Source organism: Aethalodelphis obliquidens, unplaced genomic scaffold (genome assembly GCF_003676395.1).
Source record: "Aethalodelphis obliquidens isolate GAN/ISIS:26980383/991018 unplaced genomic scaffold, ASM367639v1 scaffold1, whole genome shotgun sequence".
NCBI classification, from domain to species: domain Eukaryota; kingdom Metazoa; phylum Chordata; class Mammalia; order Artiodactyla; family Delphinidae; genus Aethalodelphis; species Aethalodelphis obliquidens.
In genome coordinates this window covers 10,262,869-10,282,808 of record NW_020837945.1, presented here as the reverse complement: position 1 = coordinate 10,282,808, position 19,940 = coordinate 10,262,869, and the positions used below count along the sequence as shown (strand labels likewise).

The window sequence follows — 19,940 nt, the reverse complement described above, 5'->3', positions numbered from 1 at the left end:
AGCTTTACTAAAGGGTTGGATGGGCAAGGCTTTCTCTTCATGAGGCGCACTACCGAACCCCAAAGAAGCATGATGCTCTCACGCTATTTCTGCACTTCCTTTCCCCAGATGTCATGGCCCCTTTCCGATCTTCCTTTTTTCTTTCGGTGTCCCAGTGCCTGAGCGTCTCGGATGAGGAACCAAGTTTTAATCCTTTTAGCCCAAACACCTCCAAGACCCTGCATTCACAGCCTCTTTAGGTCAAGGCCACGCCTGCTGCCCTGTACTTCCATCCTGGAGAACCCTTTGGTTGGCACACCCCAATTCCACAGTTTCCACCCAACGGGCCAAATGCCACACAGGACAGGTGACCAAAGTGACCTCCTGGGGCTGGCCTCATCCTAGCCCTGACCTGCTGCTGCCCATAGCCCAGTGCCTCAAACATACAGCCCAAGGCCACATGCCACCACGGCAGAGAGGCCCGGTGGGGGATGGGGGGGTAGGGGGGCATTTTGGAGGGAAGGTAGCGTCAGGGTCCTCAGTGCCTGCCTGCCAGGCTGTTCGCACCCATAGCTCTACTGCAGGAAGCTGGGAGGGCAGGTGGGGATGGAGGCCAAGTAGGAAGAAGAAGGAAGGTCTAGGCAAGGCTGCAGGGTGTGGTAGGCGGGGCCTGGAGGGAGCTGATTTCTAGACATGGAGACATTTAGCAATGGTGGGTTTGCAAACTGGATATACAGTGACCCCTCCGTGTCCACGGGTTTGGCATCCATGAATTCAACTAACCTTGGATCCCGTCTCTCAGGTCCCAAGCACCTCCAAAAAGCCCTGTCTGCTCTTCAGTCTGCAATCCCAGCATCTTCGTACCATTTGTATCTGGTGATGTCAATTCCCTGCTTAAAACCTGCTGGGGGGCCAGACCAAATTCCCAATGTGGATGTCAAGGCCCTTACCAGCTCTCTTGGCCAGCTCGGTGTTCCTCCCCAACCCTGTTTTCTGTGCTTGGACACTCGTCCTGATGCCTTCAGCTGGTAGCCCCCTCGTCACCCTGAAACATCTCCACTGAGATGACAAGCTGTCCAGAGAGACCCCTAAGCTTGCAGTGGGCTATGCACCCAGCTGTGCGTTTTGCTTCCGTCACTCCTTTCACTACGGTGCGGGCCCCTCACCGGCCCCGGCACGCTGTGGCTTCTCTTTAGCTGGCCTTTGTATCTCCAGTGCTAGCCCAGTGCCTTGCAAGCAGCAGGTACACAGTGCACATCTGATAAAGGAAAGAAAGACCCCCATGAAATGACCTCTGTGGCTGGGGGACAGTTCTGATAAAGTAGCCATGGGCACTATACTTCCCTGATCGAACAGGGTCCAAAGCCTGTGAGCAACTCACTAATGAAAACAGAGAACACAAGGTCCATCACCAGGCTGCTGCCCGGCAAACGCCTGGGATGATTATATTATTATTATTCCTTCATTTATTTATGAATATTTATGAAATTCCTGCTGTGTCTCAGGCACTCTAATTTTACAAAGTTCCTCGGAGGATAAAGGAATATAAATTCCTTGCCAACGAGGAGTGGACAATGGAAATAGCATTGTTCCTGACTTTCTGACTCAGGGAGACACGGGCTACCTCCTGCCCACTCTCTTCCCTCCTGCCTCAGTGACTCTCCCACAGAAGGAAGAACGATGCGGCGGTGAGTCATAGCTCTTTCTTCCTGTTTTGTTACACACACCTTCTCATTTTAATCACCCTAATAACCTTTTGAGGTACATATGAAGAGCACTGTCATACCTATTGTACAGATGCGGAGACTGAGGCCGGCACATCTAAGTGAGTCCGGCAAGCACACCACCTTCTCATACTTTGTCACACTACCTTCCAAAGACCCGCAGAATCGTCACAAATAGATGCGTGTGTTTCTATGTTGTTATCATGAATCAGAGGACTATTAAATGGGACACAATGGCCTTAGTGGACTCCATAGCCCATGGATTTGGGCAGAATGCAAGATACCTCTCCAAGCAACAGCCAGATGGATCGATTCTCTGTTGACATGTGGCCAGAAAAGAAAACCATGTGTGGATGTTGGCTTGCGGTTTCTGAAAATGCTGAGATACAACCTTCAAAGGCTTCCAGGGGAACAGCCAGGATGCCCTGAAGGGTGGTCCAAGGCGAGCTGCCGCGGCACCACTATAACACTCCCCTCAACCTGGGTGGAGTCAGCAACTATGGTGCAGGAAGAATGTGATGCTGCTGGGTGCCAGCCTGCGGAGCCCAGCAACAGGACAAAGGCATTATTCTGCTTCATTGTGAAAATGCCGTGTTTATTGTAAAAATACGATTGGGAATTAAAGGGGCATGTATGAATCATAAATATTTGCATGCTGTTAATGTTTGGGCAAAAAAGAGTTGGAAGGACTAAGTTGGGAGAGCTTCTTTTCCCATGCAAAACAGTGCCTCGGATTACAGTACATATTTAATTTCATCTCTTCCATTGCTGATCTGAAATCGCAGTGCCCGCTGCGCATAAATAACCCTTCCATGTCCTGAGAGCTGGCTCTATGGGGCCGAGGGATCAGGATAAGGGTTGATGTTCCCTCTCAGAAAAGTCATTCATTTAGACAAACAAAAAAGCAGGTCCCGGTTGTATTGTTTGTTAGGAGCTCACAGAGCTGCCGTCAGCTTCCCTGCAGAGTCAGTCACAGCAACTGATCTTACCACGAAAAGTAGTAACCCCTAAAGTCTGTGTTACTTCAGGTAATCCTCACTGTACCCCGCCCCCTTTGGACAAAGGCTGAATCGGGCTCAGACAGGTCAAGTGACTTGCCCACAGACACACAACTCTGAGCCAGTGTTCTCAATCAGTGTGTCTTCCCCCCACCTCTCCCCCAGGAAGCGACATTTGGCAAAGTCTGCAGACACTTCTTGTTGTCACCACCCATGAATGACATGGAAGGAATGCTCCTGGCTACTGGGTAGAGGCCAGGGATGCCACTAACCATCCCAAAATGCAGAGGATGGCTCCCACGACAAAGAATAAACAGCCCTAAACGTTGATGGTGCCCAGGGTGAGACACTGTCCTCCCAGGAAGAATTCAGTAATATCCATGTGCTAACCACTACGCTCTACTGCCTAGAGTAAGGCAGAGTCCTGGGGTAGTCACTCATCTGGAGATATTTAATGAGTCCCCACTCTGTATCAGGCACTGGTCTAGTGACTGGTGATACCACACAGTGCTGTTCTAGTTAAAGGCGGGATCTCTTGTGTTTTGAAAATTCTTGGAAGGCCACCTCCTGGGGAGTCCCACGTCCATCTTCATCCTTTCCCTGGCACTGGGGTCCCAGCAACGCAGTGCACCAGTGCGCGCCTGCCTGCCACAGCTGTTCCCAAGCTCCTTCCCCAGTGACCTTCACTTCCCAGAACGTGGGCAGCGTGTGGGCTCCGTATAGCCCAGCTCAGACGCCGCCCGGGAATTCCCAGGAGGATAGCTAACTCTTCCAGGTCTCAAATGATTCGACACACAATTGATCTCCACGCCGAACCTGGGAGCTGGTTGCTTTACTGAGGAAAACTTACAGGAAATAGAAGGGGCAGGAAAGTTCGGAGTGAGGGCCCCTGCAGAGTAAATGCAAACAAACAACTAGAGACCGCAGTCACAGCAAAATTCAAGAATTCAAGAAATTCCACCTGTAGCAGACACCACTGTGATTCAATGAGAACACCTAGAGGACTCTTTCTTTCAGACTTTTTTCAAGTCGTCTTCCCCTGAATCTTCTTGTATTATAGAAAATAGGTGATAGCAGAACCAACACGTAAGGGCAGGTGGGAGAAGGCTCCAGAAGAACCCAGCCCTCTGTCTGTCCATGGTCCTTGCACACCTAACACGTGGGCAGCAAACCAGGGCTTCCTAGGGATGGACGACAAATCAGCCTCTGTCCCGTCCCTACTCCTTCCATGCATTGCCCTTGGGTGTGCAAACTGACTCCTTTTCGGAGTCTGTAAGGTATTGGTCAGTGATGCATACCAGGACCTTGCTTTTAGCCCTTTTTAGTTCAAGTGGACACTGTCCACTCACATCAATTCATGTTCCTGGATTAGCGGATCTGTGGCCCCTGACTGAGGCCTGATGGGGAGGAGGATGGCAACGAGAAGCCAGCGTGCACTTTCATTATTTCTGATGGTCCCTGTGGACCTGCACCTGTGTGGTATTCCTGAGGGAGCAGCTGTAAGTGGGGGGAGTCCTCGAGGGAGAGCTTTCCCTGCCGGGTGGCCCCCTCCACCTGCAGCCTCTACTTCTGGCTGCCACACATCCTCCAACCCAGGAGATGCCAAGATGGTGCGATCCTATGCACACAGAACTCTAGTATATTTTCATATTTAGAAAAAGACTAATATGCAGTGATGCTCTCTCGTTTTTGTTTTTGTTTTTTTATTCTGTGTGAACTGAAGTTTTTCATGAGTTTGGTAAAGAGGAAGAAAGTGTTAGGGAAGAGAGGAGACATTCTATGACTTATCACGATCATTTGTGTGAGGCCAGCCCAGGGTTTCTCGTCTCAGCATGATTGATGCTTTGCAGGGGTAGGGCTGTCCTATGTGCTGTGGGAGTCACTCTACCCACTAGATGCTAGGAGCGCGCCTCACCCCAGGGGTGACAACCAAAAATGTCTTCAGATATTGCCAAATGTTGGGACCCACCGAGGGAGACCAAATTGATAGGCAGACTGATAGATAAGATCTACCAACTATGACCTGCCCTGAGGTTTCAAGCAGGACGGGGAAGGCAGAACATCTGGACAGACCCAACTGCCATAGGTACTGGAAACACACCACGTAAAGAGGCCAAAGCTGTACTAGGATATGAGTTTAGACTGTTTGTCATTAATTACAGATAGATGGATAGATAGATACATAGATAGATAGTGACTACTCCATACAATGGTTTCAAATAGAATGAAGGAAAAACATCTCTAAAAACCCAAAACCAATGCCTAAAGCAAACTGGAGTGTTTCCACCTACAAACAGGCCCATCCCTCCTTGCCTTCTCTGCTGAGATCTGATAAGCACACAGTTCACCAACTGTGCTCAAATGCCTGTATTCCTGTGTACAGCCTTTGTTTGAGCCAAGGAGAGTTTCCTTTGTTTGCATAAGGTGACTCAGTTAAGGCCACACACCACCCACGAGGGTGCTGGCCAGACCTCCCGTTCACCAGACCCAGAAGCATCCTTGGATCCGGAAGCTGCGGGGAGGGTGCAGCTCTGCAGACCGGGCTGCCCCTACCTCCTTAATGACGCTCTTAAATCCCAAGGTAAAAGCAGGGATTCATCTAAGTTGAGAAACAGACAGGAAATTTACTTACATCTTTGAGAAAAACACAGTTTAAGTGGCGCCTACATGAATGTTTCTTCACCAAGGAAACCAGAGGAAACGCATTTTGAATCCAGTGGCAGGATGGCCACCGGGCCTCTCGAAGGAGGTTGTTGGGATCACCTTCTGATTTATGGGTCCTTCAACTACCTGAAACCCTCGTTGGAGGAAGTTCAGTGACATAAAATGGAGTTCCTAAGTGGGATACGCTGCTCGATATAGCCTAATAGAGACTGGAATGGGCTGGAATCCCAAATCGGCACCAGCAACAGGAATGCCATGGCAAGCTCAGTTCTTAACATGGACCGAAATACATCTCTGTTGAAAGTGGGACTCACATCAGGACCAATGACGGAGGGTGGGCTTTGCCTGAAGTCCACTAATGCATGCTTATAAACATAAAATCTTGAATGCCCCAAGAGTGAACTGATAAAACTGGCACCTTTGAAAGTATTCACAGGCAGCTCATTAAGTCCACACTGCTCACGTATTAATTCCTGTTAATTGCTTTACTGGGGCTTCAGATGAGAAGACCTTGTTAGTATGGATTTAGTCCTCAAAGATAATTTGGTCCAGGAAGTCTTCTCAGTGGTAGTATGGACAAACACACACACACACACACTTCTGGCTGAAAGTCCACGAAATCCTTCAAAACCACATAACCTCTCCATTTTGACAGTACATGGTTATTCATCAACATCCCCTTTCTCATCTGAACATGTTTTATAATCACCAACAGAAAGAAAACAATCATCAGACAATATACCATCTCTCCTTTCAACAAGTCATTTTTCTTTACAAATAATAAAGAAAAAGAAACAGAATATGTTCTTCCATAACCAGTCTTCTCCATCCTCTCTTGCCCCTCGCCAACCAGCACAAAAGAAAATACAAAACTGATTCATTAGAACCAGAGCAGCAGTGCAGCCGTTGGCCGGATCACTGTTTATGTCTATAATGCTCGCTGCTAAAACAGGAAGCTCTAAAAATCACTCAACCATTATTTCTCTCGGAGGCACTTTCAGATTGATAGTCTTCTGTCCCCACCAAAAAGGGCTGCCTCAATCCGAAGCAAGCCGGCTGGCAAGGAAGGGGTTTGGGGGAGGGGTGGTGGAGAGAAGTCCAGCTTCTGCCCATCAGTTCTTAAATACTGTTCGTATAAATAACATCAATTTTAAAAAGCTGCCCAACACCATCAGCAATGCCTGGCACTTCGTTAAATCAGCAAGAAAACCATGAAGAGATCAATTGCAAAGCTGCGTGTTCCAGGCACAAGCAGTTTTCCAGAAAGCTCTCCTCTTTGCCATGACACCAAGCGGGACAGGGACTGCTGGGTGGTGGTTTGGGGGAGGCGTGGAAAGCAACTTGCTTTGAGAAAGTGTTTTTACTCTTTTACGGGCAAGTTGAAACAGAATGAGAAAGCTGATCTCTAGAGATGAATTTACATCAGATCATGGGCACTAGCTTTCGCCCTGCCATCGAAAGGCATTATTTGCTAGGGCTGCCAGAGACCGCGGGTATCAGAGACTGGGTCTTTTCCCATCCATATTTGCCCACACCGAAGTCTGAAAACAGATTTCAGTACATATATAATTTTAAAATGTAGATCAATAGCAACCCAAAGGAGGGGGAAAATGGGAGAGCTGATTTTAACACAACTCTCCTCTTTTCTTTGTATTCTCTCCAGGAGACCTGACTGCCAGCTCATTATCTTGAATGTTATCCATGAAACAACACTGAGATTGTCAGATGAATTTTCCTCCCCCTATGACTTGGATCCTGTGATAATACTGTGAGTCATTCAGACCATTTCTCAGTAGTGACCACTCCATACAGACACGTCTCTGCTTAGAATACCGGTACACTCTATCCTTTTCTACATGTACCTTTCCTTCAACCATAGTCTATCACTCATCTGAGAGGCAGCCTCCCCACACTGTTCCCCGAATAACATAAAATACCTTAAGAATGAAAATGCCTTACGTAACAAACATTACACAAATATGCAATAACCCCGATTGTGACAGCGTAAATATTATGTCTGGGAAGACATCCACAGCAAGAACATAAGGAAGGAATTTCATTTTATAAAAGAGTTGGGAAGGGTACTTGTTTGAAAGTGGGCAAGATTAAAGTTGCCAGGGAGATCAGCATAAATACAAATGTCCACCAAGAAATTAACCCCAGTCCTAACGGATGGGGGAGCACGTGCCCTCTCTGGGCTGGTTGTGGAATTCGAGGTGCAGGTCTGCAGCTGGGGGGCCAGGCAGTCACTAGAGAGGAGGCTGCCCCTTCGATGACAAGACAAGCCCTTCTCCTTTGCAAGGGACCATATGCGTGCACACCTGATGGCCTCTCAAAGGTCTGGACCAGGGGTTTGACTGGGATCTGTTTTCCTAATTATACACACCAGGTCCTGGCTATAATAAAAGCAGGTGTAACCAAAACAGCACAGGGTGCAAGAAGAATGTCTAACTCATTTGTTCGTGTACTTCCTCATTTTCCAGTTATCTACAATGCGCAGCACGGCGCTAGGCGGGCCCTCCATAGTCAAGGCAAAGATCCAGATTCAGAGATTCTTGGCTTGGCGGGTCCATGGATCCCCAGAAGGTCCATAAACAAGCTTCAGCGGCCCTGAAAACTGAAATTGTACAAGAAACTGTGTGTGTAAGTGCACGTGTGCATTTTTTTCCCCCGGGGGAAGACTTCCAAGGATTTTCAAAATTATTCATGACGTTCCCAAAGATTAAAAATCATAGTCTTAGGAAAATCAGAAGGACATTTGCAGTGCATTCTCTTCCCCCATTTACGATGCGGTAGATAATACGGTCTGGTAGATTTCCTCTTTGGTTCTAAAATGAATTAACTAAGGCCATAATCCCTGATTGATCGATTCCTTTACAGCTGATTAAGTACTCCAATAGCGACGGGAGCTCGCACAGATTTCACTGCTAAAGTTTCTTCAACGTCTCTCGGCTGCAGCCATGATACACTTTCTTGTAACTGAAAATACCCGTAGCACCTGCCCCAATGACAGATGTCAGCTGATGTCAGCTGCTGCTAACAATCTCACCTCTTGATCCTGAACTGTGATTTTCTGGAGGTAAGGGATAGTCCCAGGACGTGTGTTTAAGTGTGAATTATTCTGAACAAGAACCAGTGTGCTCCGCGTCAGCTCCCCTCTTCTGGGAGCTGCTATCTCTTCTTCCATTGTAAAGGAACAGTTGATCTATATGGAGACACTGAATCAAAGGGAGAAAATTCCCAGGGGGAGATAGCCCTGAAGGAGAGATTTAAATTGTCAGGGCCAGAAAGGAGGGAAGGAAAGGAAAGGAAGGAGGAAGGTTCAGACTGCTGAAGCCTTCACCAATACTTTTTAGGGGCCAGCGTTGTCAGCAAGGCCGTAAAAGCCGGATGGGCAGGTTTTCCCAGTTGCAGGCTGAACCCGAGGTTAGGAGCTGTGGTCCTGGACATCAGCCAGCACCCAGACAGATTGGTTTTGTCGAACAGAGAAAAACCCTTCCATGTTCAACCTCTGGCAATTTCTACGAGGTTTTACAATCCCCAGGGACTGGCAGCTGAGACAAGAAAAGGGAGTTTCTTTTTCTACTCTTTATTTGGAACTGAGCAACAGGCCCCTTTGAGAATCCATCAGACCAGTGGCTTTTGACAGAATGGGAAATTGGCACTGAAATGTTCGGTGAGCCAACAGCCAGGACCTTCTCGGCCCCTGTGTGGTGTGTTGATGCCAATGTCATATTTTCAGACACATTTTCAAAACCAGAAAACAAACTAGTGGATAGTCTTAAGATCACTTAATAAAACGTTATGAAACTTTTAAAGGACAAGATTCAGTGAGGCAGATTAAGACTAATTGTTAAAATGAGTGAGAGTCATCTGCTGTCTTCGTAATGGGAAGGAAATTGCAAAAAAAAAAAAAAACCAAAACAAAACAAAACAAAAAACCTGGCAGGCTTTGATGCTGACACTTAGACTTGAAAGCGTGAAATCAAGTTGTATTCTACCACTATGGGGAGAAATTATGAGAGAGTCAGACTGGGCCTTTTGATGGCTCGTTTTTTCTTGTAGTCCTAACCAAAAAAAAGAGAATCATTCAAGACTGACAATATACACAGCAACTGTAATCGGGCAAAACATTCATTTCGGGGTTCCTCTGTTTTGGATCGCTTATTATCATGCGTGGGAAGCAGAGACTGCTCAAAACAGATATTGTCCATATATGGAGTGTTTCAATTAATTTTCTCATTCCAGGTTATCAGAAGACAGCCCAGCCTTGGGTGCAGTTATTTCACTCTGCAAACTCAAGGGCATCCTGGCACGAATCAGGCAGCCAAAGGCAAACACTCCACACCTTGGGGAAACAGTTCCTTGTTACCCAAGTAAACACGAGCTTCTCTTAGTCACCCACTTGAAACAGACATGGCCAGTGAGGGGCGAGAAACGCCAGAAAAGAAAGCAGGCTGCTTTCAAAATTTCACTCTTTATCATCACCGACCTCCTGGGCCTTGCCAAAAAGCCACTACCGCACTTCTTATGGGAAAATGGCATGGGTCATTGAAGAGCTTCCAAAACTTCCATAACCAAAACCTGACCCGTAGACCCACATAGATGCATATGATGATAATATAACTTCCTCTGGAAATGCAACTAAATGATACTCAGCTGTGGCTTCCTAAGAACAGAAATCCACAGGAATTGACCTGAGATGGTTACGAGGCTGGAAGGCATGGACCAGGCAGTAGGGCCTTTGTTTTTTATTGGCTTCTACTCATCTGAAGCCTTCAAGACGTTTTCTAAACACACATCTCTGAATCATAATGGGAATTCCATTTACTGAAAGGTGGGGACTTTTAATATAACAAGTGAACCCATAGAATGACTTGTGCCTTTATACCTTATAGCACCATTCATGCTTTCAATAAGTGGGTGTAATTTTCTTGGTATTATCCTATTATTAACATAGTGCTATGAACAAATATTTTCAATCACGTTATAAGTTTTTTACAATTTTCTCTACCTTTGATTCTATTTCGAAAATTCCCCGGACAGCTAGGATAGCACAAACACAACAGCGCGAAGAAGCAGCAAGCCTTTGCCCCCATTCCTCTTTGACTAATCAAATTCCCCCAAAACACAGACTTTCTTATATTTTTAAATGCCTTTATACAGACTAATGATTACTCTTACGTTCAAACGTCCATTGGTTGTACTTTTACTTTTTTTAATACAAGAGTCAGCTACTGTTATCTAGGTTACCACGTCTTTTCTATTATACTCAAAATAACTTTTATTCCTAAGCTTATTCAATACTATATTACAAAAATGAGATTTTCAAAACAAACTATATTACCTCCTTCAGTTAAACTACTGCTACTTATTGCTATTTGTAAAATAGGACTAAGGTTCTTACAATACAAAGAAAACACAATATTTGAAAATAACTGGAAACCGGAGGAGATTACAATATGCCAAGATTCCTCTTTCTGCTCTAATACTTTGATAACGGGCACAGAAAAAGAAAACTACACATAGAACTTCACTGATGCAATCATTCCTCTGGAGAATCCAGTCTTTAATATTATTAGTACCTAAAATACTAATAAGGCATCCAAATTACACACAGGAAGGTCAGTCACATTGCCATCAAATTCACCAAGCCAGAATGTTACTATTTCTTCATATTTTACCATAAAAAATGCTTCCTTGAAACACATTTCAATCATCATCCACTATACAGCCCTTAAAATTATTAGAAGTGATCATTTGAAACTCTGTCACTTGTCAAAGGTAACACATGGACCCTAAGTTAAAGGTTTCCAGTAAAGAGATATCTGAAAATTATCAAAGAGAACCCCAGTTGTATGATCTTAGTTTCCATGACGGTAAGTTTTATATTTTTACATTTTAGAAAAGATCTGAGAGGTTTCCTTGAAATTCACAATTCATGTTTTGCCTGCTCCAAATCAGTCTTAAACCAATTCCATAATAGAAAGCAATAGCGTAAAGCCAGACTCTGTTAAAAACATTAAATTTTAAATAAAAAGCTGATGTAGCAATAATAACGGGAAGAAATGACTGTGTTTCTAGGGAATCCCATCACAGAAACTTCTAGATGTTTTGAAATCTGGGTTTGTTGCTATGTAAATACTGGGTATTTCAAGTTCAGTTCTGACAGATACATACCTCTTCCACTCCGACCGACAAACCTGAGGTCATTGAATCTCGCGACTTGGTTTTTCATGGCCGCTGTTGCATTTCTCAGTTCGGCTGAGTAGTTTTCATCATTGCCTGCCATCACAGTGACCAGAGTGCCATCTGGAACGTCCCCCAGTGCCACCACCTAGACACCAGACATCAGGCATGTTAGAAACTTTGATGTCATTTGCATAATTATTCTAAAATTGAATGTATATTAAGTGATGCTTTTTAGTTTGCGAAGGAATAACAGTCATAAATTAAGCAAAACAACAGGAAAGTTCTTAATGGGAAGATTTACTTTAAATTCCACTATGCAAAATTATAAATATTTAAAGAATAAAACATTCACCTAGTGAAGCCACATAAGGTCACAGAGCAGAGTTGGAATAACACTCACTATAGCAAGGACTTTGAAAAGCTATGCCTTCTCACGAATACAATCATCTCTTAATTCTTCATATTTGAGAAACAGAATGTCTTGCTTTTTATAAGTTTATAACCTAACCCATCTTTCATTTGTCTAGACCTCCACCGACAGGCCGAATAGGGCGGGTTTTGCCTTTCAGGTGTTTAAACTTACTTCTGCTAAAATTAAATTTGATTGCTACCACTGAATTGCTGACGATTCTTGAATGACTTAAACTCTCCCTTCGCAATTAGTGCATCCTTGTTGCCCCTACTCGCTTCTACTGTCTTGATTCTCACTAGCAGTGAATTCTGGTACGCAAGAGAAAAAAATCAGAAACGTGCCCTTCGCTTAACACTAACTACAAAATCAACAGACCTCAGAGAAGAGGGCTGCTCACTTTGATGCGCTCCTCTGAATTCAGGAGCGGAACTATGTCGCATTTTTATATCTGTGAGTCCCAGAGATGTGTTAACTTGGGACCTTATAGATGACTGAGGTTTTCTCCAAACCCAGTTGATCTTGAGGAAGAATTCCTTCAATGTAACTGAATGGGAATGGATTTCCATCAGGACTACTAAAGTAAACCAGTAAATACATATTTTTTGACACTTAGGTTAAAAAAAAAAAAAGCAATTTCAAGGTAAAATGCTTTAAAGAGCATGGCCCGAAGATGCTTCATGCAGTAGTATCCATTTCTTGATCATCATTTGACCCTTCTAGAAACTATTTTCTTGATCAAAACATTTATTCTTAGCTATAGTTCCATTGTTTCTGTTTTTTAAGGTAGTTGTAGAATTTCAAATCGAGATGCCCCAAGTTCTACTTATTCCTATCACTTGTGATACCCCTTATGGTACTTTCTCAGTCACTAGTGAAATGTGGGCTCATCATTCCAATTATATAATCGTTTTGGGGGTTTTAGTTTTGAGCTGTGATAAGAAAGCATTCTACAGTGATTAGTCCTCCTTCTGTTTTCCACCTCCCCATTTTTACCTAATATTTGCTACATAATTTGGGGGGGGTAACACCTATACTTCATCCTCTTTTTCTGTCTGTAAATAAGGCTGCCATAGGCTCCCTTGTATGATACAAAAGCCACGTTTCTCTAAATTCCCATCTTCATTGCCTGCTTAGTCATCACCCTTTCTCTGTGTCATCCAGATGACCATCTAGTGTTTTTATTCCCGAGGAGGCTGTGGCTCTTGGATTCTAAGGAGTACGATGGGGAAAATGAACCAACTCACTATAAGGGGTGGATGTACTTCCAACCCCAGGAGTACACCAGGAGAATCAATTCTCACAGCAATAGGTAGGCATGTTCTTCATCTATTTTATCCAACTTGCACTCTTATCTTTCTTTCCATCCAAATGGCCATGTTTTCTATAAAGGAAATTTAAAAACACAGCTATTTCTTCCCCAAGCACCCTCTAATTAGGTATTTAGAGCCCATTATTAGTACGTTTGTTGCTGTTTAGTTAAGAGCAGTAATATGACAATTCCCTTTTGTTTCAAAAACATTACTGAAATAAATCTCCTTGATCAGTTACTTAGTTACTGTTACCGTTTTTTCTATTCCCATAAAATATACTTACTTTATTCTGCTTTTCTCAGTCTCTTAAAAATCCCCCCTCCTTTTTTTCCCCACTGTTTTCACTTCCCTCTGTAAAATTAGCTCACAATGTTGAAATGTCCTCCTTGAAAACATATTTTTACTCCCTTTTCCCCATCTCCCTGTGATGACCTGGCATCTCTATTTTAATTCCACATTCAGTAAGCATACAGGGACCGGATCAACCACATGGTTTTCCAACTGAATAAGTCATTGTTGGTTAAATAGGTTAAAATAAATAAATCTTGTTTTATAACTACCAAATGTTTTCTAAATCACCTTCATCCTACTGGCCCCTCTCACAGGCTCCATGACTGTGCCTCACTCATCTTTCCAAAACGATCCTCGTCAGTAATACGGCAAATTCATGAGGCCAACACGAAATAGAAACAAATAGTAAAATAATCATGGTGGCTAAACAAGAAAATGCTGTTGATGTTGGAATTTAAGACTAAACAAATCAGGAGTTTAACTCCTTCTTTTCCCTTTTTTTAAACTGTAGCAGGAGTCAAAGGTATTTCGGGGCTCAAAGATCATTTACTTGGCCTTTTATCGATTTTTCATGGTGGGGGAAGGGAAAGAATATTAAATCCAGGAATATTACATTAATAAAGTATATCATCTAATTATTAGCAAGCATTCTTAGACTAGGAAAAAAGAATTTAAATTTAAAACTAACGTGTCTATTAATTTGATACAGATTTGATCTTTGATAGGCAATATGCAGAGATTTTTGAAAAAAAATCTAACTTCAAACAGAGAAAAAGAAGCAACTGGAATGAAAAGCTATAAACAATAGGTAAGGAAACAAAAACATTTACATTTTAACACAGACCAGACAGACAAGAAGGGACTTGCTGGCCAAAGGATATCTCATTTTTTTTTTTTTTTTTTTTACTTCTCTGTTTTTAAAGTATCAGGAAGTTGGGCAAAATATCAAGCATCGTCTATGTTACAGAACCTTCCCACACTGCTCTTGGTCGGCCTGTTCACAGTTCAAACTGGCATTTTAAACTAACTCTAATTAGGTTGAAATTACAGTCATAATTCATTTATTTCAAATCCCTTAATTTTCCAGTGTTATAAAGAAAGCTGTGGGGTGGAACTTAACATTCAGCTGAGATGATATTTAATGCATAGCTAGGGGACCACGATCTTGCTGACACAAACGTTACTTATTTCTTTCCTATGAAAAGAATATTACTATCAGTGCCCAAGGCCTCTGAACTGGCTGAAGGCGTGTTTATGCCTTTGGACTCTGGTGTACCAGGGCCTAAATGAACTTTAATATTATAGTCTTACAAAATATATCCTAAGTCATCCAAACAGCCTTTTTGTGCTTCTGTAAATAACGGGTAACAGTAGCAAATTTAAGATTTTCTCGGTAGCAAAATAATGGATCTCTTCTAGGCTGAAAAATAACGGTGTTTCGTGGGAGAAGGTGGGGGGCACTCTGGGGTCCAGGATAAGCAATTAGGATGACTGTAATCTATTTTAAGGAAAATTCATAACTTGAAATCTCCCTTTAGTTTCAGAGATTAAAGCTGGGGATTTACACGTATTCAGAAGACTCTTAAAGAATCACTTCAATGCTCTTTTCATCAATATGATCAGACTTTATCACTGTTTTTCATTTTCTCCTCCTTAATACAGGGAATGTAATAATTCTTTACTGATTAACTTCTTAAAGAGATTGTCTGAGGTTTATATAAGATCAAAATTTTAAAGTAATAATTTCTATAGAAACTGCTTGGGAGGTAGGTGGTGGCAGATGAGTACAGACTGGATTCAGGGACACACAGTGAATGCATCAAGCCGGACACAGTCACTTTTTTCAAGTTTAGCTTGCTTTATCCCTAATCTTTGCGCCTGTTGCCTCCCTGGAAATTTTGCCTGCCTCCTTCCGTTATGCAAAGAGCAGGTCTCCTTCCGAAAGAGGTCCCTCTTTATGGGGACGGGAGTGGTGACAGATTATTCATCGAGTGGTCTGATTCCTGTCCTTGCCTTTGCCCCAAATGTTCTCAAGACCCACTTGAACTTTTCTCAAGAGATCTATACCTTGATCTTTAACCTAGAAACTATCACTCAGTAAAACAGATTTTTTTAGAAGTGAATTGTCAAAAGTCATTTTAAAACGGAAACTTCTATGGTTATTAAGATTTCCGCTAAAAGGAATTCCCTGATGGCTCATGAAAACAATTTATATGATTTTTTTTTTCATTCTTTTAGAAGAAAATAAATACTTTCATGTGGTGGCTTGAGAACCGACATCGCTTTAACTTCTGAAGATTCTCGCTTAATCACTTAGTGCTTGGGGTGTGGGTCCCTAGTAGAGGAGGAGAGTTACAGAAGAGACCTGATTTAGCCCAAAGGAAGCCACAGATCCCTAAGAACCCACACCCTTGGCGTGTCCAGAGCACCTGGTCTTAAAGGACCCTTTGGTTGATTATCAGCTTGTCTCCTCCCCTCTGTACTTATCTGAAAGTGACCCCAGGGCCCATCCCTGTCAGGTCCTCTGGAACTGAGGGAGAGCTGAGGAGGTCTGCCTGCTGAGTCTGTTTATGTAAAGGGATTAGAGTGATTTCAAATTGAAATGGGCTCCTAACCCAAAGCTACAGAGCTGGAGGAAGGGACAGGAAAGCATGGAGTGGCTGCTCAAACTTATCCTCATTTTCATCCCCCTCAAAAACTCCTGCTTTCAGAAAACGGAGGCAATTCTACAGACACAGACAATTGCACTTTTGTTTTGTTGTTGTTTGTTTTAGAAATCATAATCTAAGTTTGGAAGGTATGTAAAGCTTAAAAATAAAGAACTCTGACAGTACTTTTTTAAAAAAGTGAACATTATTCATTGTAACTAACTCAAGATCCAGCGCAGGCTTGGAACCATAAAAAGCTTATATTAAATTAATCGCCCCTTAAGGGGACAATTATTTAAGCAGATTTATTTTTTTTAAGAAAAAAGAGTAGCTGATCTTTACAGCTTCCCCCCCCCCCACCTGCTCTCCTTAGTCCCTGCAATGAACCGGAAATGACTGCACTGATTGTATTTAAAAGCCTGCCCCTTCTTCAACTCACCCAAGACAGAAGAACTGAATCCCCACCGCCGAAATGAAATGTCTACTGTTTGCTGCCAGGGTGGCGTTGGTTGTCTAAAAACGCCCGGGGTTGTTTATGTATCCCCTTTGAAGGCCAAGGTTTTTATAGGGAGCTCAAAGCTAGGGCAAGATCAAGGGTGAAAAGTGAACGGGGATCTCTCAAGCTGCTCGGCTGCAGTCACCCGGTCCACACCGCCCCTCCTCAAACAGCAAAGCGGGCGGATTAGACGGCCGTCTCACGCCAGACAGCCTTGCCTCCTTCCGCTGCCCCGGGCTTAAGCTAGGTGAGCCGGCGATAACGTTCAGTAGGGTACCAGGCAAAGAAAGAGCATTCGCTACTTGCGGCTTCTGGCAGGAGCAGCCTAGAAGCTCGAAAAAATTCTTCAGAAAACTTTTGCAAACTTAACTACTCCCGCCGTGGACTTTGAACCTGCTAATTCCTACAGGGCTGTTAAAGAGGGGGTGGAAGTGGAAAGCCTTGACAGTTTTCCTTGTCAGTTTATTTACATTGACCCGAAGGTATAAAAGTATCTCTATTTTATTTCCTGACGTCTCCCTCAGAATGGTTTGGGTGTCAAGCCAGAGGCGGGGAGAGAAGCAGAGGAGCCCACAGACAGGCTTGTCCCTGCTGGGTTATAACTTTTCCTACTTTAGATCAAAGCTAAGGACCCCTGCCGGGGAGAGGTCCAGCCGGCCCTCAGTGGACGTCTTTGGGGGCATCCTGAGTTTTTCGGCCATCCTTGGAGGCCGCTGCGGCCGGCTAAGGCGGGCCCCTCGAGGGTCGCCACGGCAACGCAGCATCCCCTGTCTCCCGAGCGCAGGGGGATGGACCACAGGCCTCAGCGCCGGCCCCTTTCTAGAACCCGGCCCCGCCTGCCTGGCCGCTGCCCTCCTCGATCTCCCTGGCCTCGACCGGCCTCTGCCTGTCCTCCCTCCACCCGCTCCGGGCCGAGTACCTTGAAAGCGATGGGCAGGGTCTTGTTGCAACGCCAGTGCGTGGGCAGCACAGAGCACAGGAAGTTGGGGCTGTCGGTGCGCACCAGCTCGCCCGGGTGGTCGGCCAACACCTCCACCATGCTGCGGTCGCCGCTCCTCAGCTTGCCGGCCAGGGCGGCGCCGGCGTCCGGGGCGCCCAGCGGCAGCGCCTCGCTCATCTTGCCCGGGCTCAGCGCGGTGGAAGGCGGCGTGAAGCGGCGGCTCGTGCTGGCATCTACGGGGATACGCATCACAACAAGCCGATTGAGTTAGGACCCTGCAAACAGCTCCTACCAGACGGCGACAGGGGCGCGGATCTTCAGCAAGCAGCTCCCGGGAGACCAACATACAAGTTCAGGGAGCTTTATTGCTGTGGGGTGGCTGGGGAAGGGGGCAGACTAAGTTACTAACAGTCCAGGAGGGGGAAAATTCTAGTTTTGCCGATCGGCCTCAGACCCACGCAGGACTCTTTAGCAACCGACCGCTCAGTGCTTTAAAAAGTGGGCGACCAGAATCCAAAGTCAAGTGCCAAGGGAGACTATCTTCTTCTGAGTCTTGTTTTGAGAGTTTTAAGTTCAGTCTTTGGCTGTTACCAAAGTTCCCAGAGGCAAAATTCCCATACACTTCCTAAAATATTTATGCGGAGAGCAAAAGGACCAGCAAATACATAATTTGGAAGTTCCAGTAGTCAATTGCCTGTCAGATTTTTCCCAGGTGAGTTTTGTCTAAAGTCCAACACAACAGAAAATACACGAGGAGTGTCTTCCAAATACGGCGCCACTTTTTATCATGCAACACTGGCTTCGGTCCTCAAAAGCAAGAGCTGAGACTTCCAAAGGTCCTGCTTCTAATGTATGTGCACATATATATATATATATAAATATATACATATGCTCTACTTCATAACATATTTACAATACAATCTGTAGAGAATTTAAACACAACAGAAATCCATTAATGTTCGCGGCAGGTTTTTTTTTTTTTTTTCTTTTTAAGTAGCCTTGAAACTCAGCTTCAGTAGTTGGAGAAGGGCTGGGCGAGAAGTACTTGTCATGTTCTCGATAAATTCTGGCAAAATGCTCAGTTCAGAAAATTCAGCTTTTCAAAGAAAAGCTAATCTTAAAAAAAAAAAAAAGTCCAAGTCAATGACACCTAGAGTTCAGCTCTCCACATCTGAGAACTCGGGTTTGGGGATGTTGGTTAAGTTTGCGGCTGGTCCTGTGGTTTGGTGGGAGGTGAACAGCAGCCGAGTCACACGCACGCAGGCACGCACTCTTCGGAAGCCAGCCGCTGTCTGCATCGACTGCGGTGAGTCAGCCCCGACTTGGGCAGGAACGAGACGATCTTCCTCCAACGTCGCCCCAGCGTCGGCCGGTTAACTACTCAGGCGCGCCAATACCCACGATCACAGCGTAACCGCAGCAGGTGGAGCGGGCCTTGTGAGGAGGCTCCGCAGCGCAGATCGAAACAGACGGGGCGGCTCGAGTTACACAAGCACGCACACACTGCCACGCACACGCAACTTCACCACTCGCCTCGAAGCACAGCGCACTTTCTCCAGCAGTTGCCAAAGGAAACAACCGGGTGAAAGTTCACACCCAGGAAAGAAGTTGAACCATCCAGCCAAGAAACCAGTTCATTCAAAAGTAAGAAAGAAAGAAGAAAAATAAAAATCGAAGCTCCGACGCGGGTCAAGGAGAAACGGCAAAGACTGACTTTCTTCTCGTGTCCCCAGGAGCCCCGGGAAGAGGTGCCTGCCGGCGCAGGGCCGGGCAGCGTGGTGCCCTGGCTGGGTCAGGCCGCGGGGCGCCCGTCCTGCCTGCGCCCGCTGGCTCTATGAATGAGAGTGCCTGGAAATGAACGTGCTTTTACTGTAAGCCCGGCCCGAGGAATTCCATTCCCTCAGCTCGTTTGCATAGGGGCGGCCGCTGGCCAATCACAGGCCTTTCCGGTATCAGCCAGGGCGCGGCTCGCGGCCGCGGGCTCCTGGAATTGGCCCGCGCGCCCCCGCTGCCGCCGCGCGCTACTGTACGCAGCCGGGGTGGAGAGTCCACCGCCGCCGCTGCCACCCGGCGTTCCCCGCGCATCCGCATCCACGCACACACACGAACACACGCCCACGCTCCCACGCTCGCCCCAGGCCCCGCCCCGGTGCGGACCGCGGCCCTGCGGCTTTGCACACACGGGGGGTTGTGTGGCCGCCTGCTTCGGGGCTGCAGTGAACGGCCTCGCCAGGGGCGGCCGCGGTCCAGGGACCGAGGAGGTGGAGAAGAGGAGGCCTGCCGGCC

At 45.5% G+C, this 19,940-nt stretch overlaps 1 protein-coding gene across 4 annotated transcripts in view; it reads right to left on the bottom strand.

The window, feature by feature from the left end:
• The window catches only part of RUNX1 (RUNX family transcription factor 1), a 244,355-nt gene that overhangs the window by 69,885 nt on the left and 154,530 nt on the right, over window positions 1-19,940 (bottom strand). For all 4 annotated transcript variants that reach the window (XM_027100709.1, XM_027100727.1, XM_027100736.1 and 1 more), the window contains 2 exons: window positions 17,634-17,887; window positions 11,546-11,702 (listed from right to left, as the gene is read on the bottom strand). In XM_027100709.1, the coding sequence (XP_026956510.1) occupies window positions 11,546-11,702; window positions 17,634-17,887 (411 nt within the window). The remainder of the gene's footprint in view (window positions 1-11,545; window positions 11,703-17,633; window positions 17,888-19,940) is intronic.